Source organism: Lutjanus erythropterus, chromosome 11, assembly GCF_056507025.1.
Source record: "Lutjanus erythropterus isolate fLutEry1 chromosome 11, fLutEry1.hap2, whole genome shotgun sequence".
Lineage (NCBI taxonomy): Eukaryota > Metazoa > Chordata > Actinopteri > Lutjaniformes > Lutjanidae > Lutjanus > Lutjanus erythropterus.
Window position 1 is genome coordinate 25,805,001 of NC_139327.1, and position 20,049 is coordinate 25,825,049.

The 20,049-nt window shown below is 40.1% G+C and overlaps 2 protein-coding genes across 3 annotated transcripts; one reads left to right on the forward strand and one right to left on the reverse strand.

The window, feature by feature from the left end:
• The first annotated feature begins 217 nt into the window (after positions 1 to 217).
• Positions 218 to 4,558, forward strand: rfxap (regulatory factor X-associated protein). The gene is made up of 3 exons (XM_084729812.1): positions 218 to 936; positions 1,279 to 1,389; positions 3,277 to 4,558. The coding sequence occupies exons 1-3, from the start codon at positions 508 to 510 to the stop codon at positions 3,379 to 3,381; spliced, it is 645 nt and encodes a 214-aa protein (XP_084585938.1). The 5' UTR covers positions 218 to 507; the 3' UTR covers positions 3,382 to 4,558.
• Positions 4,559 to 4,618: 60 nt separating this feature from the next.
• On the reverse strand, positions 4,619 to 16,604 carry smad9 (SMAD family member 9). Of its 2 annotated transcripts, none has more exons than XM_084729810.1 (8): positions 16,474 to 16,604; positions 12,186 to 12,720; positions 10,006 to 10,221; positions 9,548 to 9,805; positions 9,302 to 9,412; positions 8,154 to 8,375; positions 6,167 to 6,423; positions 4,619 to 5,208 (listed from the first exon to the last, which is right to left on the reverse strand). In XM_084729810.1, the coding sequence occupies exons 2-8, from the start codon at positions 12,379 to 12,381 to the stop codon at positions 5,065 to 5,067; spliced, it is 1,404 nt and encodes a 467-aa protein (XP_084585936.1). In that variant the 5' UTR covers positions 12,382 to 12,720; positions 16,474 to 16,604; the 3' UTR covers positions 4,619 to 5,064. The 2 variants fall into 2 exon arrangements, with proteins under 2 accessions (XP_084585936.1, XP_084585937.1); XM_084729811.1 differs by lacking the exon at positions 16,474 to 16,604 and adding an exon at positions 15,747 to 15,764.
• Between the last annotated feature and the right edge of the window lie 3,445 nt (positions 16,605 to 20,049).

Below are 20,049 nucleotides of genomic sequence, written 5' to 3' on the forward strand. Positions count from 1 at the left end.
GAACCCCAGACCAACGAAAGATCTCGCGAGAGTAATAATTTTAACCTAAAACATGATCTTTCCCTGAGCCTAACTAATTATCTTCTATCCACAAATCTTCCAGATTTTAAGCACGACCTTGTTATATTACAAAATACAATTAGTTTTATAAGGGATGGGAAACAGTGTACAAATCTCGCGAGAGTTCGCAAACCAAGGGTTTCCATCTAGCCCGCCGACTGTTGTTATCAATATGCAGTGAGAGCAGTGACAGGCTTAACCCAGGGAAGTATCACAGTAGCCGGTTAGAAATCATATTATTTAGTCCCTATATCATGCTTTATTTATGACATTCCGCCCTCGCAAAGCCGTTACACGCACAGTAGTACAAGAAACTGGTTGTACAAATGTCAACTAATATGTATATTAGCTAACAAAGCTAGCTAACGTGAGGTGATTGCAAAGGGATGGTAGTTAGCTAGCTAGCTGGTTAGCTTGCTGCTGCTACTGTGTTTGTTCACTGCAGTCATGAGTGAAGATGACAATTCAGCATCAACAAACAAAGACAAAGACTCGACTCTCCTGCTCACTAAAGACGGACAGAGGTACTATGTGAGTAAGAGCGGAGTGGTGGACAGCAGAAATGTGACAACGCCGCACGAACCGGAGAACAACGCCTCCTCCTACGACATGGACGATCCGGACGAGGAGAGCGACGTGCTGGACACTTCAGACCCCAGAGACGGCGCTGCCAGCCCGGAGGAGCTCAACGACGAGGAGACGTCGGAGGGGGACAACGCTCCCAAACAGTGCACCTATGAGGGATGCACCGAGACCACGACACAGGTGGCCAAGCAGAGGAAACCGTGGATGTGCAAAAAACACCGCAACAAGATGTACAAAGACAAGTACAAGAAGAAGAAGAGTGACCAGGCCATGTCCAGTGGAAAACTTGATGTAAGTATAAGGTTCATAGATACTTCACTCATACTTGAACCCTTCATGATGTGGAGGGGACAATATACAAACCCTTCCTTGAACAAAGGAATTGTTTTAATGAACAAATATTAAAGTACATACAATAATTTATAGAGGATACATACATATAATATAAATATAAGATAATAAATAAAATTAAAATTTTATGCCCTTAATGTCAGTTTTTCCAAATGGTAAGCTATTGAAAATGGTATTGATATTTTTCAAGGTATTGTATTGAAGTTTTTCCAGATGTCACTGAACCACAACACAACCAACAATACTTCATAACTTGTTTTGTCCTTTTTTTGTGCTAATCAGGAAAACTCAGAGGAGCGGCCTGTGTCTGTGAACAAACAGCGTCTGGGTGCCATGGGGGACCGGCCAGCCAGACCCTCCCTGATAGAGCAGGTCCTCAACCAGAAGAGACTGGTAAGTCACAGCTGGTCAGATGGACTGATTGTGCCAGAATACAATTACAGGTAGATGGCAAATTAAAGGAAAAAATAACATAAATCATGCCTCATACTTTTTAGAAAGCATCTGTGTTTGTTACTTTTCCTGTCTCATTTATTCAGGTTCCTCCTTAAACATGTCATCCATCTGTATATGATACTATTACAGTGTCATCTACACATCAACTGTAACAACAACAGTAAAACGATATGGTGGGATCACTGTCAGAATGATTTAATCTACAATAGAAACGCTGACAGCTGATCAAAATCTATCTGAGTTTAAGGGGCATCACATTTAACAGAAAAGATAAAATTTGGTCCAAGTGGTCTGGAATTACTGTGTTCCATTTTGGTGCCATCAGTAATCTTAATTTCGAGAAAAATAGTTCTACAAAATAATGTTGCAGGACTCAGGAGTGCTTATAATATTGGTTTCCAACTGTACCCTCCCCCAGTTATTGCATACAATAAATCAAAGATTTCATCAATACATTTGTCTATATTCAAAATCTATACACTTAAACACATGAATCACGGGAGGAAATAGAATATTAAGGAATTAATTAATAGGAAACCCAAAATGTGTTTATAGAAAGTAGTATAGTAGTACTATAGTATAGTAGTAGTAGTATAGTATATCATTTTTAAACTAAGGAGACCAATCACCAAAAATATGTCATTTTTGAACGGTTATGTAAATGTGTACAGAGAAGGACACAAACCGCAGACCAAAAAAATACTTTTACTGCAAAGACGTTCTATAGACATTTCGTCATCTTTTTAAAGACACTCATTCAATATATTTTAATATTTTCTTTCAATAACACTAATGGTATCTGGTGATGGAGTATGAGTGAGCAGCCTGCATGAAGCAATATTTTCTAAAATGTTCAGCTTTGTTTAATGTTGACTGAATAAATTGGGAAAATGAAAGAATTATTAATTGGATCTTAAATGAATAAGAAGGTCATGCAGTTGAGTACATCTCCACCAAGCAACTGATGATACACTGCAATAGCACCAAAGCTGCCAGATGCAACCAGTGGAGATTAGCAAAGCTGTAAATACACTTTTTCATATAGTTTAGTGTATGTGTTCTTCTATACTGAACCACAGAAAAGTTTGGACACATCTTCTCATTTAATGTATTTTCTTAATTTTTTAAATTATTTTTTAGTTTAAGTTTATAATAGTGATTTTAGTCTGGTTGGCTATTGTAGTATACAACTTAAACACTTACATTACGTAAAATTAGGCTGCAATGACACAAAAAAAAGGTTATTTTACCTGAGACGTACTGTCAAACATTTGGCGCTAAAGGTTGAGGTTTGTTTGGTGCTTCTTGATTTCTTATTCGACCATCGCCAGGATACCATTAAACTGAGGTTGACTCATATAAAAGTATAAATAAAATTTGTCTTCATAAGATGACAAGCCTTGATTCTCCTAATTCCTCATCTTTGAAGTATTTCATGAATCTCTATCCTTCTGATTTTCTGTTTGTTTATCTGCATAATGTAGAGAATTATTAGGTCATTAGTATATATTTTCCCAAGCTGCTGACACAGCTGGAGAGCAGCGACACTGTTTACAGAACATTATTGTTCATCAGTGTAGATGCTCACACAGGGTTGGGCCAATAGACGATGCCATCATCCATCGTGATACTTACTTGCATGCATCTGCTCAGTATCTAAGTGAACGTGTTTCTTGGGTTCTTCCACTCAGACTGGGAGGCATCAGTTTTTCATTTACAAGGAACTTTTTCCTAAAATTGCAGAAAAGGACAAGCAGGTTTTCTACATTAGTATTTGTTGTGTTGTGTTGTGCTCTGAAATGTGAATTTGTTTGTGTCCTTCAGTCACTGCTCAGGAGTCCAGAGGTGATCAGCTTCCTGCAGCAGCAGCAGCAGCTCCTGGCCACACAGGGCCGCAGCCAGTCACAGCAGCAGTTCCAGGGCTGCTGACGCCAGCTGGTCAGTTTGTGACAAAGGGAGAACACTTACAAAACACTGGAACTTCATGCACAAATGGATAATAAGTAACCGTACACTGTAAACATACATTTCCCCTTCCAGACAGCCACGCTGCAGAAAAGTAACACGGTAATCAAAGGATGTTTTAAAAGCTGGTGGACTAAACAAGGTGAAACTGATCTAAATCCCTCAAAATGTGTAAGTAGCAGACTGACTGTGAAGTCAAACCATGCCTGGTGCTGTTCAGGAAATGCAAACCAACATTTCTTATCAAGTTTACTTATTGTGAATTTCCTTTTTAGTTTCTCTGTCATATCCCATTCTCTCTGTTAGTTATCTCCTTTCATGTGGTGATAATAATGAAGTAATTTGATTTTAACTGTCCTGCCAGAGTTGTTCAGTTCTCATCAAAATAATCCCACCTTTTCCATTGCTGAAAAAAGAACATTAGTTTATTTATGTCAGAGTATTGCTTATGTGATACTTCTTGGACTGTTTTCTCTTTAATGAATTATTGATCCTCTCTGTGTTTTTTAAGTTTTCTCTTGACGATGTGTTGTTCCATGTGACAATCAGTTGTGCAGTGAAAGTCTGTAGCCTCCTCTCAGTCACAAGAGGCTTTCAGGACTTGTTTTCAACACATTTTCTATCCCTGTTCATCTAAATCTGTTGCACAAACTGTAAATTGTGTGTACAAAAAGGAACTTAAAAGCACAGTTTGGAATTTTTTGAAGTGGGGTTATATGAGGTACTTATCCAGTGTCAGTTAGTCAGTGTTACCTACAGTAGATGGCGTTCGTCACACCCTCAGTGTAGAGAAGCAGAGAGGAGTACCTGCACAGAGGCTAAAATCCTTTTTACACAAACATCCCACAATACTGCAGCAAGTGTGTTTTTACACTGAACCATGTATGAATGATGATACACCTATGGATTTTTTTTTCCTACTGTAGGTATTACACTGACTATGGATAAATACCTCCTACGATCTCACTTCAAATAATCCAAACCATCGCTTTTTGTTGTGGGGTGGATGTAGGTCACGGAAGCTCTTTTGGCTTTGTATTACAGTGGAAGGGAAAAATCACGTACTGTATGTTTTTCCTGTGTTGTTTAGTTTAAGTGTGTATCCCCTGCTGTGACTATGAGAGTAAAATTATAACGCTAACCTCGAAGACTCCGTTTTTATGTTGCCGTGTGATCGTTCTTTAACATCAGAAATTGATCCTTAAAGAAAAAACAACTTTAATGGAACAAGTAAAAAGCAAACATTACATGAAGTCAAACAGTTAACACATGTAAATACAGCACATACTACCATAATAATAACACGACGACACATAAGTCTTTGAGTACCTATAAATATATCCCAATTTTACGTTGGAGTCTTGGAGTGCAGTTAATGTCCCAATGAAAACAGAGAGAATAAATGCTTTATCATTTACTGAAATTAACTTGACCATTTAACCACACAAGCTCTAAATGATCCACATAAGATTCAATTGTTCGTGTGTTTCAAATGTGGCTAACAGATATTTTTGCCATTTTGTTTGAGAAGTGTCGAGAGAGGGACCATCGGACAGAAAACCTGGACATAGCAGAACATACAGAATCTACGACTACCTGTGTAGAGGAACAAGAGCGCACGCACTCTGAAAAGTGTGTGTGTTCACGTTATGACACTGAAGAAATGGGGTTGTGCGGGGAGCCCATCTGCGTGAGGACCTTGTCCAGCCACTGCAGGGGCCCATGCAGATGTACCTCGATCCAGCAGGGGGTGCTGGTCACATCTTGACGGTGGTATTCAGCACCCCAGCCCTGAGGAGAGGAGGAAAATGTTGCATATTATGCCTTTAACTATTAAAATTAATGAGTGCTAAAGAAGTATAATCATAGCTCGAGTATAGTGGGATCTGCCACGGTCAACAGCTCATTGAGGTCAAAATAACAGCATGTTAAAGGGATAATTTAGATTATTTAAAGTGGTGCTGTATTGATAGTCATTGTGTTTACTACAGTACATGACTGTCGACAGAACTCTAGTTTGGAGAAACAGAGAGGAGTAAAAGTACGGAAGCTAAGCAATGGACTGCTGTGGACAGGGTTCTGGCAGCAAAGTGTAGCTTAGCCACTTTAAAAACACCAAAATAAAAATATGAGTTTAAGTGCTGTATGTAGAATATTTTCACTGCTTTACTTTGCTTTACACAGGAGCTGCTGGTATACCGCCGCCTTAATCTGCTACTTTGTTTGTGTTATTGTGTGACTTTGCTGTTTAAAAAAGTTAGTTTGGATTCACCAGAATTTACAAAGCAAGATCGAGGCAGCTGTAGACGAGTCATTGTTTAGCGTTCTACACCAGAACTCCTGCTGCTTCTCCTAACTGGGTGTGTGTCGACCGCCATCTACTCTGGGTAACCCACTGACTATTGAAAAGTATCTCATATCCCCAAGCACCCCCACTTCAAATAATCTGAACTATGTCGTTAAGTAACAGGCACCAGATACCATGAGAATGATAGGCATGTGTCTCCCAATACTGAAACATCAATTCCTTAAAATCTCTGTTTGTATTAGAGTATTAATGCAATATGATACTTTATCCATGATAAGCCCCTCATACAACCCCACTTCAAATAATACAAACTATCCCTAAAGATAAGTTAAGATGAGAAACTTTGTATGGATATCCAGCTCCTCTTCTTTAGCCTTATATATTCTGTTGCTACATGTTGCATAACCTCAAAATATTTGATTTAGGTAGAAAGCTGAGTACCTTGACAAAGCTCATGCGGATGGTACACATCTTAGTGAGCTCATAGACGACCTCGAAGCCGTGGTTGACAGACTGGGCGAGGAGCTGGGCAAACAGCTGGTTGTTAAAGATCTTGAGGCTGCAGCCGCTGGGGATCTTACACACGGTGGTGGCGTGGAAGCCATGCTGGAAGTTACAGTTACGGCTCTGGACGAAGATGCTGCTGTCGCTCAGACACTCGGCATACACCTCGCCGCCAACATAGTACAGGTGCAAACCTGAGGAGAATGGAGGAGAAAAGCAAATAGTACAAAGACAACATATATGCTGAAAGGCACATACAGGTGTTATGCTGCCATCCAGCTGCCCCTGCGTATTTCAGACAATACCAAACCATATTCTGCGGGTACTAGACTGGCCTGCCTGCAGTCCAGACCTGTGTGGTGCATTATGAAGCACAAAATATGACAACAGAGACCTCAGACTGAAGTTGTATATCAAGCAAGAAGGGGAAAGAATATTGCATTGAAAAGGGCTACAACTGGTGATTAATTTCACTCATGATTAATGTGCTGATTATTTTCACAATTTAGTTAAAATAAATGTCAAAAAACTTGTGGGAAAATGCTCATCCTTATTTCCCAGAGCCCAAAGTGGCATCTTAAAATTGGTTCTTTCGTCCAAATGACAGTCCAGAACCTAAATACTCTTTATTTACTCTTACAGAGGACAATATTTTTCTTTTCTCTGCTCCATTGTTTTGTTTTGTTCCTTTGTCTGGAGATGAGGGGAACAAATAAAAATTAAATAAATAACAAAGAAAAGCAGCGGGACTATGTTAAAATGTCAAAACATCGGGAATTATGGTGCAGTTTAGCTATGATAACAGGGTGTGGGATGACTTTGCACCACTGGAATTTCTGCCTCCTTATCCCACTTTTAAAGAATGGATAGAGGTAAGAAGCAAAATGGCAAGTTATCAGCGGGTCACTTTTAGAGTGGCTGGGAGAGAAGATCTATTTGATGAGGTACGTGAGTCTATTCTTTGCTCAATTGCTTAGTTTAAAGGTTTAATGCATAATTTATATTTAGACCAGGTACATAATGTTTGGGGGTGCTGTGTTTTTGTGTTTATTGCCTGGGTCTATATGAACTAAATTGTTGGACTTAAGTTTTTTTTTTAAATAGTTTCTTTTTGCCTCTGTTGTTGTTTTGTCTCCAGAGTCACAGGAGTCCTGGTGTTTCCTATTCCATTCCAGGTTTTTGTGAGCACCATTAGTTAATTACCTTACTCCATAGTCTCCGACTAACTGAGCCAAATTTAAGCTGCATTCATGAAAGCTACTTAAATGTCCTAGTTTAAGATTAAGGCCTACTCCTGTCTTAATCTAAACCGTCTGTGAAACCACTCTATAATGTCCCAGCATGCCGAAAGAGCATGAAAACAGGTCTTTTATCCAAGAAACCGTGCATCGCAAACATGTAATCAAAGATATACATATTCAATCGTTTCATTGTATACAGACAGAAAACGCTGTGTTTCTCATATTCTACCAGAGGGAAACCACAAGGGCATTCATGCTTGTAAATGAGCAACGTCTGAGTAGTTTCTGTGAATTAGGGACCAAGTGCCCTCGATCCTTTGTGTCACCCATATCATTTAAAACCGCACCGATCCTCACAGTCCACAGTTTGCTGTAAAACCAGAGGCTCTTGATGTTTGTCCAACAAAGGCAGGCTTTCTAAACTCTTGTACATGAGAAAAAATATTTGGCCTGAAGGATTCGACACAAGGGGATGAGCTAAGTGATTTCTTAAAAAGACACAAGCACATACTGGGAATCTATTAAAAAAAAGTTGGTGTGATTCGAAAAAACAACCTTCCCCTCAATACTTGCTTTAACCTAATGTATGACACATAAAAATGAACAGTTTATGTAAAATCCATTTAAAAATAATACGACAGAATGATTCAATATATGTAACCGCCAAGAGTCGTCCAGCCTACCTTTTCCTATGTGCCTGCGTGTGTGCTCGATGGTGGAGTTGCGGTTGACGTTGGACAGCAGGCCGAGGCAGAAGCGGTTCTTGTTGTTGGAGGGGTCTGTGAAGCCGTCCACCAGGACGCTGCGGGACGATGCGTGGAAAGTCTCCCCGACCCGGTTGTTGAGCTCGTAGTAAGCCACTGAACACCAGTACTCTGGTTCCTCGTAACAGACAGGCCGTAAATCTAAACAGGTGGACATCGAGGATAAAGTTCTGATGTATATTTAATTTTAGATACGCTGATATTCTAATACATAGATTCCTGCGAATAGATTCCTCAGTACGAACAGTATACCAACATCTCTATCGGGAGACACATTTCTATCATCTCATGGGCTTGTTACTTAAGGGGATAGTTCGGATTATCTGAAGCGGGGTTGTAGGAAGTGTTTAAAATTGAGAAGCAACAAGAGTACTGGTGAAAGAAGCTAAGTAATGTACTTATGTGGACAGGGTCAGCAGCAAAATGAGTTTTAGCCTCCTAATGAAAAATCAATATGAGTTCAAGTGTATGCTATATTTAGAATATTTTCACCACTTAACCTTGTTGCCAGACAGCCTCTTCTGATGAAAAAGTGCCATTATATAAGCCAAATATTGCTCTCTCCAAAGCAACCAGTCTCCACTGACGAAATCCTTCATTTCACTCACAGAACGTGGGAGTTGCTGGCTGACCACTGCCTCGACTTGTTAGTTAGGTTAGTTCACCAAAGTCACATAATAACACAAACAAACTAACCAATCCAGGCATTGGTAGATCAGCAACCCCAAGGTAAAGTGACTGATTTCGTCTGGTTAAGTGAGAGGAAGCGATAGCTGGTTTATAGAACAGTGGCAGTAAAGCGGTGAAAATATTCTAAATATGGCATTCACTTAAAACGGTATTGTTCTTTTCAGGTGGGCCTTGTCTTAAGTGGCTTAAAAACCTTCTGGTACTACTGTCTGCTTCTCCAAACTGGAGCGTATTGATCAGCATCTGCTGTAGTTAATAGATCGATAAGAACCTCAAACAACCCCACTTCAAGTAATCCAAACTAACCCTTGTATATGCAGAAATGCTACTTATATGCTTTTCTACTCTGTGTATATCTCTGGTTGGTGTGAACTAACCTCTGTGCGGAGCTGATAATGTGAGTTTGATGGTTTCTGTGGAGTTGCTGGGCTTCACGTCCTCTGGAGGGCTGCTCTCCATCATGCTGTACGGAGGTGGCGGAGTCTCAGCTGGAAAGTCGCATGTGAGGGGAAGAGGATAAGTAATTGATGCACACTCATCAGAGACTTGAGTATGAGACTCTGAGGTCACTGCAACCTGCAGGCGTGACATCAAAGTGTCAGATTTCTCGATTTGATCCCTACCTGTGATGTGATACGGACTGCCCGGCTCTGCAGAGCTGTTGGGGGAGTTGGGGTAACTCTGTGAGGTGGGAGACTGGGCGAGGGAGGAGGAAGGAGAGGAGGAGAAGGAGGAGCAGGGCAGCGGAGGGAAGGAGTCAGGGTATGTGGCGTTCTGGGGCATCAGAGGCTCATTGTGCAGGGAGGCGTTCCTGAACTTTGCCAGTAAGCTGTGCTGAGGGTTGAACTCGCTGTGGCGTGGGACCAGAACTGGTGGCAGCACTGAGAGGAGAGGGAGCGAGCAGAGACACAGAGCCACATGTTTATAAAAAATCCTATTACTGCGAATCCTTTTGGCTTGGGAACACTGTATTAGATCACTGTCACAGAAGCACAAAAGTTGTGGTTATGATATTGAAATTAAACAATAAGATGATCTTTTTAGAGCAGATTTAGAAGATGTTCTCTGATAGTGTGTGTACCTGGAGTCTCCACACGCCTGTAGTGGTAAGGGTTGACACAGATGTCCTTCTGCTTGGAGCCGAAGGGGAACTCGCAGCACTCCAGCGCCTTCAGCTCATGGTGAGACTGCAGGTCAGGCCAGCGCCACACCCTGCAGTAGATGACATGGGGAAGACCCTTCCTGTGCGACACCTGCAATCTCCCGTCCAGCGACCGGGGAATGGTCACGCACTTGCCTGAAGAATTCAAATCAAGCAGAAAGGACTTTAATATGGCTTGACAAAATGGGCAGATTGTGTTGTGTGTTTACACTTCCGGTCCTGTGTTACAGAAACTTCATATTTTAGGTCTTAAGATAAGAAGTAGTCTAAGATAGGATTTTTCCCAATCTGGTATTGCAGAAGCAAATCCTAGGTAAGTTTAAGAATCCTGTCTTATCTTACTTTTTCTTTGTACAGGACAGCTGAAGATACTACAGGAAAAGGAGAGAGAGCAGGGAGATGATACGCAACAAAGGGACGCAGGCTGGAATTAAATCTGCAGCCACCACAAAGGACTCAAGCCACATGGGATGCACACTCCACTAAGTGAGCCACAGGGCCGCCCAGGAACTCTATCTTATCTTACTTAATTCTTAATCATATCTAGGAAATCCTAAATAATCAGTCCAACATGGCTTATCAACTTTTATGTCTGTTACCTAGACGACAGACACTACTTCTCTCATCTTGCAGAGCTAAATATACTGAAGCATACATGGAAACATACAGAAAATGGAGAAAAGTTAGAGACTTCTGGTAACATCTGCAGAGAAATCCAAAGATGTTCTTCCTGAGAAATTTACAACAATGCTAACTTAAGAAAAGCAGAACTTGGTGGATGTATTTCTTAGAACCCAAGGGAGCGCAATGTCAACTTTTGCTGCAATGTGACCAGATTGTGGCGCTATAACAACAAATTTTAGATTATGTCCAGTCTCAAAACCATTTTTTTCCCTGGATTCTGCAGGCTCAGGTGAATGTATCCACATAAGCTATGCCCATTTGTATCAAGACCAATTTTCTACCATTTTGAATTTTTTTTAAATGTTTTTTTCCCTGCCACTTCTCAAATTTTAACAACTGCTACCAAATTTGGTCCATAACCTCTATAGACCAAGCTGAAAGTTAAAGCTGCTTTGTTTGATTTTTAAAATACATACATATATATATATATATATGTATATATATGACAAATTTGGTGTAATGGGTATTGACATCATCTAACTATAAAGGAAGAAATCTGTCTGTCTGTATGTTTGTGTGTATGACTGTCTTTTGCATATCTCGGCAGCCCTTCATCCGATCAACGTCATACTTGGCAGGTGTATTGCTGAGGGCCTAATAGAGTACTTTTTCGAGTGTGAGGTCAATCAGATGAGCAGCTCTTAAAAATGCTGCAAGCTGCCATACCACAGTTTCCTGACAAAACTGCAAGCAGCACTTCCAGGTATAATGTCACATTTCTGAGAAGAAAAACACATTGACAAATGGCATCTGTTGCAGTAAAACCTGTGACCTCACAGGTATGAAATGTCCTCTGATTCACCAGTGGTTCCCAACCTTTTTCTCTTATGACCCCCAAAATAAAACATTAATCGCCCCCCTCGTCATGTTATATGTCAGTTCTCAAACAAAGAGTTATTGTTCCCTCTCAAATGATTGACATTGAATAGTTTTAGAGCACCAGATAGGTAAAAGTATCACATTTTTCACAAGAAATTAGCAAAACAGAGATTATTCTGTGTAGCAGAAGCACTTTTTGTCTTCTCTCTTATCCTGTAAATTATCCCAAGGCCCGTCAGGTTTATCTTGTGACTCCCTGTTTGAGTTCTGACCACCAGATTGGAAACCACAGTGGTTTTCAAACTGGGCTCCGGGGACCAACTTGAGTGGGTTGCAGGAGTTTCCCAGCAAAAGGAAGACGACAATATTTTAGCTTTTCTCACGTTTTTTGGAAGTTAGAACAACGAGGGAAGAAAGAGGTTTGGCCATTTTGATTGAGATTTAGTTTGATCGTTGATTGATTGTGAAGACTCAGATGGGAATCCTCTCAAAGTGGGGGTCTGTAATGCACATCTAGAGTGGGAGTCCTGGCCATGCAAAAGTCTGGGAACCCCTGGACTTGACTACCACTGAAAGTCTGACACTGTGATACTCACTGGGCTGCCCCGGGCAGCTGAGGGCTCTCTCCAGCTCCTCCATCGCCCCTTTCTTCTTCTTTAGTTTCTTCACTAGAGAGTCCACAGCCTTTTCCGCCCACTTCTCCTCCTCATCCCCTTGTTTCCAGCCGAGCAAGCGCTTCACTGCCGGGCTGGTGAAGGAGAATAGGGATGTAATGGAGGCAGAGGAGTTCATTATGAGATGGGTAAATGGCTGGCGAGATGAGCTGTGCGGTGCTGTAAAGGGGATTTAAAGCTCCCTTGAGGACAGGCGTGAGGAGGCAAATAATGAGAAGCCAGGACAGAGGTAAGGATAAAAGAGGTAGTGTGATGAGTCTGTGTAAACAGAGGCTGTTTTTTTTGTATTCCGAGGAGTGCTGGTGGAGGACTTGAACTCCGGCCAGTGGAGCACAAACACCTAAATCCCCTCCTCTGTGTGTTGGCACAGAAGGGATCCGGCAGTTCTGGATTCGAAGCCTCCTGCAGGGAAGGTTATTCCTCACACAGTCATAAATCCAGGTCAAGTTTCAATCATCTGGCAAGAGAAGTGAGAGACAGTATTAACAGCTAATTTAGCCGAAGCAGATGCATGGTCGGAGAAAAAGTTCAGAGGACCTCCAGATTTAATTGCGAGGGGAATTTGGCTACAGTCACTATGGTGCTGTGGTGATAAGCTGGTCTAGTGTGAAATCAAAGACATAACCAAAATCTAGGGAGACTTTTTTGAACTTCTTCATAACTTCTTTACACAGAGATGTCTTTATTTAGAGTAATCATATTTTATTGTGAACAACATACACGTCTTCTACTGATACTGACCATTTTTACAGTTTTGGATAAACCTGTTCAGACAAATTGTCTGCTTCCTAATACTGATCAGTAACCGAAAAAACAGTGGATAGTGGAAATCTGGAGGGACATCAGGCCATATTTCAAGCTAAAATAACATTTTTAATAACCCATTAGCTACCTTGAGATAACAACTTACCTAAGCATTCAGCTACTTCCTGGCTAATATTACTAACATCATTTCTGCCAGACAAAACAAACACTACTAAAGTCCTTGTAACACACACTTGTGTTGGATTAAATGTTTCTGAACATTGAACAGAAATATGTGTTCCAGTGAGCAAAATGTCACATAATGTTACTGACAGAACCAGAACATTTCTGAGGTCAAGTGAAGAGACAAATTAACTAATATTACATTTCAAGCTTGATTACATCCACATACATACACATTTTACTTTCTTGGTTTAAATGAATGTGACCAAAATGTGCTTTGATATTTCAAAATCAATTGGTGTTAGCTAGGAAGTGGCTAAATGCTAACAATAGCTACAGTAGCTAATTGAAGATCAAATATATAATTTTCGATTGAAATATGATCCATCGAGAAGCAGTGCAATGGTAATGACTTTGTATGCTGTGTCACAAGACTTAGAACCTGGATCACAGCAGTATGACATTATGTTTTTGATAACAGCATTTGAGCCTCCCACTCTGACTGTGAGGTCAAAGCAGCAGGACAAAAGAAACGCCATGTTACTTTCATCCCTCCCCTGTCTCCATCAACTGACTGTCGAGTGCAACTGTTGAATAAACTGACCACAAAACGATTAATTACTGAATATCGCTGACATTCAATGCTCATAAATGCGTCCGTTACTTCTCCAAGCAAATGACCTTGTTACCCTCAAATCAATTTATCATTTTAAATATCACAATTGCACGAAATTGGTCCAAATCCACCTTGTGCACCACCACCTGAGGACTTCCTTCACGTCAAACAACCCGACAGCATGCACATCTGGACTGGTGGGACTTTTGTTGGGCTTCCTCACCCTAACCCTGGGGTACGGCAGGACAAAAGTAACACCATCTTACTTTTTTTACATCTTACCTTGGTTAACGCAAAAGATAAGCTAGTATAGGATGGATAGGTCTCTCAGGTAAACATTACCTTATAAACAGAAAACGATATGATTTTCATCTGTGGACTCAATGTTCCTGACTTCCATATTAAAGAATAAAGATCTGTGTTGCACCGTCCCTCATCTGCTTCTGTCCCTGCTCTCCCCTACTCAGATTTAATAATCTGGGCTTCAGAGGTGAATTTCCACGATAATGAGGCTGTATCAGCAGGAGGACACTGATACAGAAACCATGCCTGCATCAAACTGAGCTGAACAACAAGGTTATTATTATTCTCTACGGAGAAAATGAAACACGTACCAAAACTGTTTTTCAGAAAGAGCAGGGCAAAGATGGCCAAGATCATTTCTAGATTCACCAACAATGAGGAATGTCCTTTCTGGCCTCTGTTTCTATGATCATGCCACTGACGCCCAGGAGCCATACTGTCTGGCCAGAACACATCACAGGACAGGAGGGGGAGAGAGGGAGGGAGGCAGACAGAGAGACAGAGAGCTCTCCCTGTTTTTTGTGTTTGTCTCTTTCTGTCCATTATGTATGGAAGCTCATTTGTGCCAGTAAAAGAAAAAAATATATATCCCCATGGTAAATCACAATTAGGAGACAAAAAGTCAGAATTATCATCTCATATTTTTGTTTTTTAATCTCATAAGTTCAACTTTTATTGTTTTTTATCTAATTATTTTCACTTATCGTATAATTTAGACTTTTTGTCTCATAATATCTCTTTCTATCTCACAATTTCACCTTTTTATCTCAATATTATGAGTTTTTCCTCATCACTTTAACTTTTTATCCCATTCTTGTGATTTCATCTTAATTTTGATTTTTTTTTTTAAACTTATCTCATAATTAGTGCATTTTAGCTCAGAATGAATGAATTAATCTCACAATCTCATTTTCCCTCTCATAATTTCAACTTTTTAACATTTATGGTTTTATCTCATAATTTATGATATATTTATCTCAGAATTATGGCCTTTTAACCCATACGTTTGACTTTTAATCTCTTTTAATTGTGTTTGTATCTTCTGAATTGTAGACCTTCTGTATCACAATTTCAACTTTATACATCACCATTCTAATATCATAATTTTGACTTTTTATCTCAGAATTATGGCTCTTTAACTCATTATTTTCTCCAATTTCCACTTTTAATTTCACATATATGACTATTTTCTCATATTTTCACTTTTTATTGCATAATTATTACTTAACATATTGTTTTTTTCTTTGGCGAAAGTGGGCTTCCATAGTCCATTTAAAAACTAAGGAGTGAAAGTATTTAGTCTGTTCTGCTAGCCTCCTTATGTCCCAGTAATTATCATAAAATCTTTTTGCGCGCATCACTCCAGCAGCATCTCACTGATGAATCAAAGTTTTCTCAACAATAGTGAGTTCATTATGGTGATTCACTTTATCTCTTGAGAAGAACATCCTGTCGTATTTATCATGTTTGACCCATGTGGCAGACACGACATGTCCAAGCTCTTGACTAACCCTGTCACTCCAAAACACACAACAGAGCCACTGAGTTTCTTCTTAAATTAAACCTTTGCAACTTCTGACTAAGAGGAATGTCACAAATGCACACAGGTTAATAAGCAGCAGTGTGAACGAGCATACCCACATTACTCCGTCCCATGCCGACACCGGTTTCCCGCAGACAAACAGACAGCCGGGTTTACAATGACAGCAAAAGCGCACAGGCTCAATGCGGCATCAGTCTGCCGCTGCCGCTGCTGCTGCTTTATGGAGCCTGGCGTCACTCAGTCTGCAGGCTCAGATAGGCTAATTACCTAATGCTTTATCACCAGGACACCCCTTCCCAAAAAAGTAAACACGCCAGCTTCCTTTTACTACTACTACAGCGAGTCAGGTTGCAGCTACAGGATCCGGGATCTGTCCTATAACCTGTAAACGCACACCTTGATGGTGAAATATGTAACATCAGAAACGTCAGGCCTCCAAAATCAGCATTATCATAGTTTGATAACACATCACTAAAAAACTTAATTCAAGCAGGTTAAACAAGGAAATACATCAAATTGAACCGTGCAGTCCCATCATTTGAATATTATTACATTTGCGCGCACAGTATTAAGTCTTTATATTGATGACTGATCTGCAATCAGCTATAACATATTCATCTAAACCCAGTCTTGTCAATATATAATAATAATAATAGAATAATGAATGCGCAAAAAGTTGCCTGACAGCGCCAGCGAGGACATTTAACAACAGCTATCTTAAATATTTAACTTGGCAACACATCCACAACAACAAAGCACGTAAAAATAAGCAAATTACATTACAGTTTCTGGAAATAATCAACATTTGTTGATTTTCTCACCTCTGTTGTGATGACAAGTGCACCGCAGACAGCGTGGAGGCTTTCCTGTCTGTAGAAGTTCAGGCCAGCACACACACTGAGGCAGCGAAGGTGTGTGTCTGTTTGTATGTGTGTGTGTGTGTGTGTGTGTGTGTGTGTGTGGATTGTGTCTGTGAGTGCGTGTGTGTGGGGTGTGTGTGTTGACATTGAAGTGTCAAGTCAGCTTCAATAAAAATTGCATCCAGTTGCGCGTTTCAAAATAAAAGCCATATCGGTAACACTTAACAGTAAGGGTACAGTCATATACTTAATTGATCATCAGTTAAGGAATCTTCATTCACACTTAATACATTGATATGCGACCAAATTTGCTGAATTCCAAATATAAAAGGTGAATTTCAGACCCATGTATGATAAAAGCAGAAGTCTTTTAAAAGTCATTAGTTAGCTGAGAGCAACAGGATTTCATGGTACCGACTATACGTATTCATGCATTAAATAATCACAAGTCATCCATTAGTTAAACATTAGCTAAGTAGTTGAATGGTACTATTATAGTAAAGGTGTTATCTGAAAAAATAAGGATAATATGATATCAAATAGTCCCCTAGAAAGAAAACTAGACCAATTTGGACTATTCAATTAGCTATATTTGTCACTGATTTTTACATTTATGTGCATAAACCTGTCAGCACTCATGGCCAGATTTAGCTTTATGCAAGATTTTTTTATACTATAAATATTAACTATATAATCTTAATTATTATTATTATTAGTAGTAGTAGTAGTATTGAGATATTCCTGGTTTTGCTAAATGCTGCAGCAAACATGTCTAGATACATTATGAGTTATCAATAAATAATTACAGCCAAATAATCAATGTAATTTATTTTCAATTTATTTTCATGTAACACGAAGTAAAATTATGGATCGCCATTTAGGATTACGTTTTTTTTTGCAGACATTAATTAGAATATAATTAATCACTGTTTTTCCCAGTGGGAGACAAATGATTAAACCTCCGCTTTTATTGTGAAGGTACGGTGGTAGTATCTTCCGGTATCGTGCTGTCAGTCTGCAGCGGTGTTGACGCAGGTTTGCAGAGCCCGGAGCCTCCGCTCCTCCAGCAGCCCCAGCCGAGCGCCACACAGCCTCGGCGGCGTCAGCCTGGCTGGAACCGCAGCGCCTGCCTGTAAGATCCCTCCGCCTTCCCCCGCCTGGAACTTTCCCAGGATTTCAGGGATTTCACATCCATCCAAACCCCGCAGCCCCGCAGCAGCGGACTGAGCGTGAGCCATGCGTGCAAGCGCGTGCGTGTGCGCGTGTCCCACCTGAGCCACATCTCTGGCATTAGTTGGCTCTAACTAACGGAAAAACTGTCACACCTGTTCACCTTTTTTCACTTTATTCTAATGAATGTAGTAGTCTGATAATGTTCTTATAGCGTTTTCGTGTATGTTGCACCTGTATCATTGATAAAGTAGACCAACTCATTTATTTTATTTTATTACAAAAAACTGCAGGCAACCTTTTCGCTTCTTTTTGTATATATGTTCAATATTTTTATCTTCTTACACAATATTCTGTTATATATTTGCATATTTTACTTTATAAATGCATATTTTAGTTTATTACTGTATTTTTTATTATTCAGTCTTATATTACCTAATGTACTTTTCTTTTGTAATGGAGCATTCTAGTCAATAAATCTTGAATTTTAAGTTAAATATCTGGTAGGTTCGTATTAATTCTGTCTTACTGTTCTTTAATTAATGTGTGGTTACTTATTTGCTCATATTGTATAATATTAGTGGGAATTAAGATGACGGATCCCAGTGAAATGATGATGGAAGTGACACGCACCCACTGATGAGCTATCTTTTGTCTTTGCAGCACCTGTTTGTCCATGCTGTGTAATCTGGATTAAAGGTTATGTGAAACCACATTTAAATTTGCTTCGAATAAATAATCGTTTAACTTTTGCATTTGCGTGTTAAGTTATATAGCAATTCCAAGTGGTTCAAAGTAAAATCTAACATTAAATAACTATTTCGGCTATTATTACCCTTAACGTGCACGCGCGCACATGCACGCACGCCGCACCTGTAGGCTCAAAAATATCATTCGCTCACAGAGGGGACTATTTTCCGTCTTCCACAGTGGCTTCGATCATGCTGTAACATCAAAGCTAACGTTTTTTTCCGTTTTAAAATCTAAGCTTTCTTCATTATCTATTGTCGGGAGTCCATCGAGAGGTCTTTCTCATTGCGGATGGACACGATCCTTCATTGGGAGTGCCGTGACTGGTCCAGTTAATGACGCAAGCCCGGCTGGCGACAGTGAGTCTACAAGTTTGACATTTTCAGTTTACAGCAGCAACTGCTGCGGAACGCAACAATACTCCCAACACCAAGTGAAACCACTCGTCAGAAACCTTGTGATTTTTTTTTTCCCACCACAACCACCAGGTGGATCATCAAAATAAGCTGCCGGTGTGCCACAAATAGGTGGTGGTCTATCAAAGCCAGTGGTCGCCAAAGTCTGGTCCGGGGACCCTCAGGGAAGCCAGATAAGTGAGGAACAATACAGCCGAAAATGAGAATAACAAGAAGACAGCCAAGTGAAGACTAATAATAACGACTCCACCTGTATAAAATATGTCAGGAGCGGTTTCTAATCTTTTTACTCATCACCTTTTCTCGGTAGATTTGTCTCCTGAGGCAGAAAACTAAAAAAAAAAAAAAAAAAGGCAGACACATGATGATTCACCGGCTCTCTAAGTGTGTCTTGTCTGGTTGCAGAGGGCAGGCAGACAGACAGGCAGGCAGGGCGCAAACAGGATGCGCTCCCTGGGGCTCCGGGAGGCCCCAGAGTCATCCACATCAGCACGAAGGCTTGCATAAGAAAACAGCACTATGAGGAACTTAATTTACTCAGACCACAAAAACGCTTCATGGAGTCTTTCCAAGAAGATGTCCACATGAGGTTGTAAAGGGACGACTCTGACGATAAATAACATAACAGGGCTTCCCACTCTGTTTCATTTCAAGGAAAAGACGTAGAACTCATGATAATAGTTGTAAAATCTGCTGTTATACCAAATTAAAGCTACTACAAGGAGTTTTGAACTGTTTATGACACAGTCTCAATTCATTAGTGATGCCTCTATATGACGTACCTAAGTTAAGAACAGCTTCTGCAAAAAGATTGGCTATTTCTGTTCTTAATGGTTGACACTGGGTCAGATTCTCCATAAAAAAATCACATGAAAGAAGTTTGTGTTTACATTTTTCCAGAGACATTTACAGTGAGTTGTACTTCGGCCAGTTAAAAAGAAGCAGGAGTTGATTTTTCTTTAGATAATTTTATTTTTTAAGTTACTTTTTGTTGGGGAAAACTATGGCTTTTGCCCAGAGGCCTCCAAAATCAAAACAATATCAAAGTTCCTTGTAGTAGCTTTAAATAAATTAAGTGGAGTCTGATCCTGCAGATTTCTAGTAATAATGTTGGACAGATATTCTCCTGAGGACATTCTGAAGGACACATGATGAAGGAGACCCTGGTCCCCGGGTGGAAACTGGTGACCAGAGATCAGGG

What these genes read in the sequence shown, in the direction of transcription:
- rfxap (XM_084729812.1), top strand. Translation starts at nt 508, where the DNA reads ATGAGTGAAGATGACAATTCAGCATCAACAAACAAAGACAAAGACTCG. An exon ending in TGTCCAGTGGAAAACTTGAT is followed by an intron (nt 937 to 1,278) that starts GTAAGTATAAGG and finishes TGTGCTAATCAG; the next exon opens with GAAAACTCAGAGGAGCGGCC. An exon ending in TCCTCAACCAGAAGAGACTG is followed by an intron (nt 1,390 to 3,276) that starts GTAAGTCACAGC and finishes TGTGTCCTTCAG; the next exon opens with TCACTGCTCAGGAGTCCAGA.
- smad9 (XM_084729810.1), bottom strand. Translation starts at nt 12,381, where the DNA reads ATGAACTCCTCTGCCTCCATTACATCCCTATTCTCCTTCACCAGCCCG. An exon ending in CAGGCGTGTGGAGACTCCAG is followed by an intron (nt 9,806 to 10,005) that starts GTACACACACTA and finishes CTCTCCTCTCAG; the next exon opens with TGCTGCCACCAGTTCTGGTC. An exon ending in TCCGCATGAGCTTTGTCAAG is followed by an intron (nt 5,209 to 6,166) that starts GTACTCAGCTTT and finishes TCCTCTCCTCAG; the next exon opens with GGCTGGGGTGCTGAATACCA.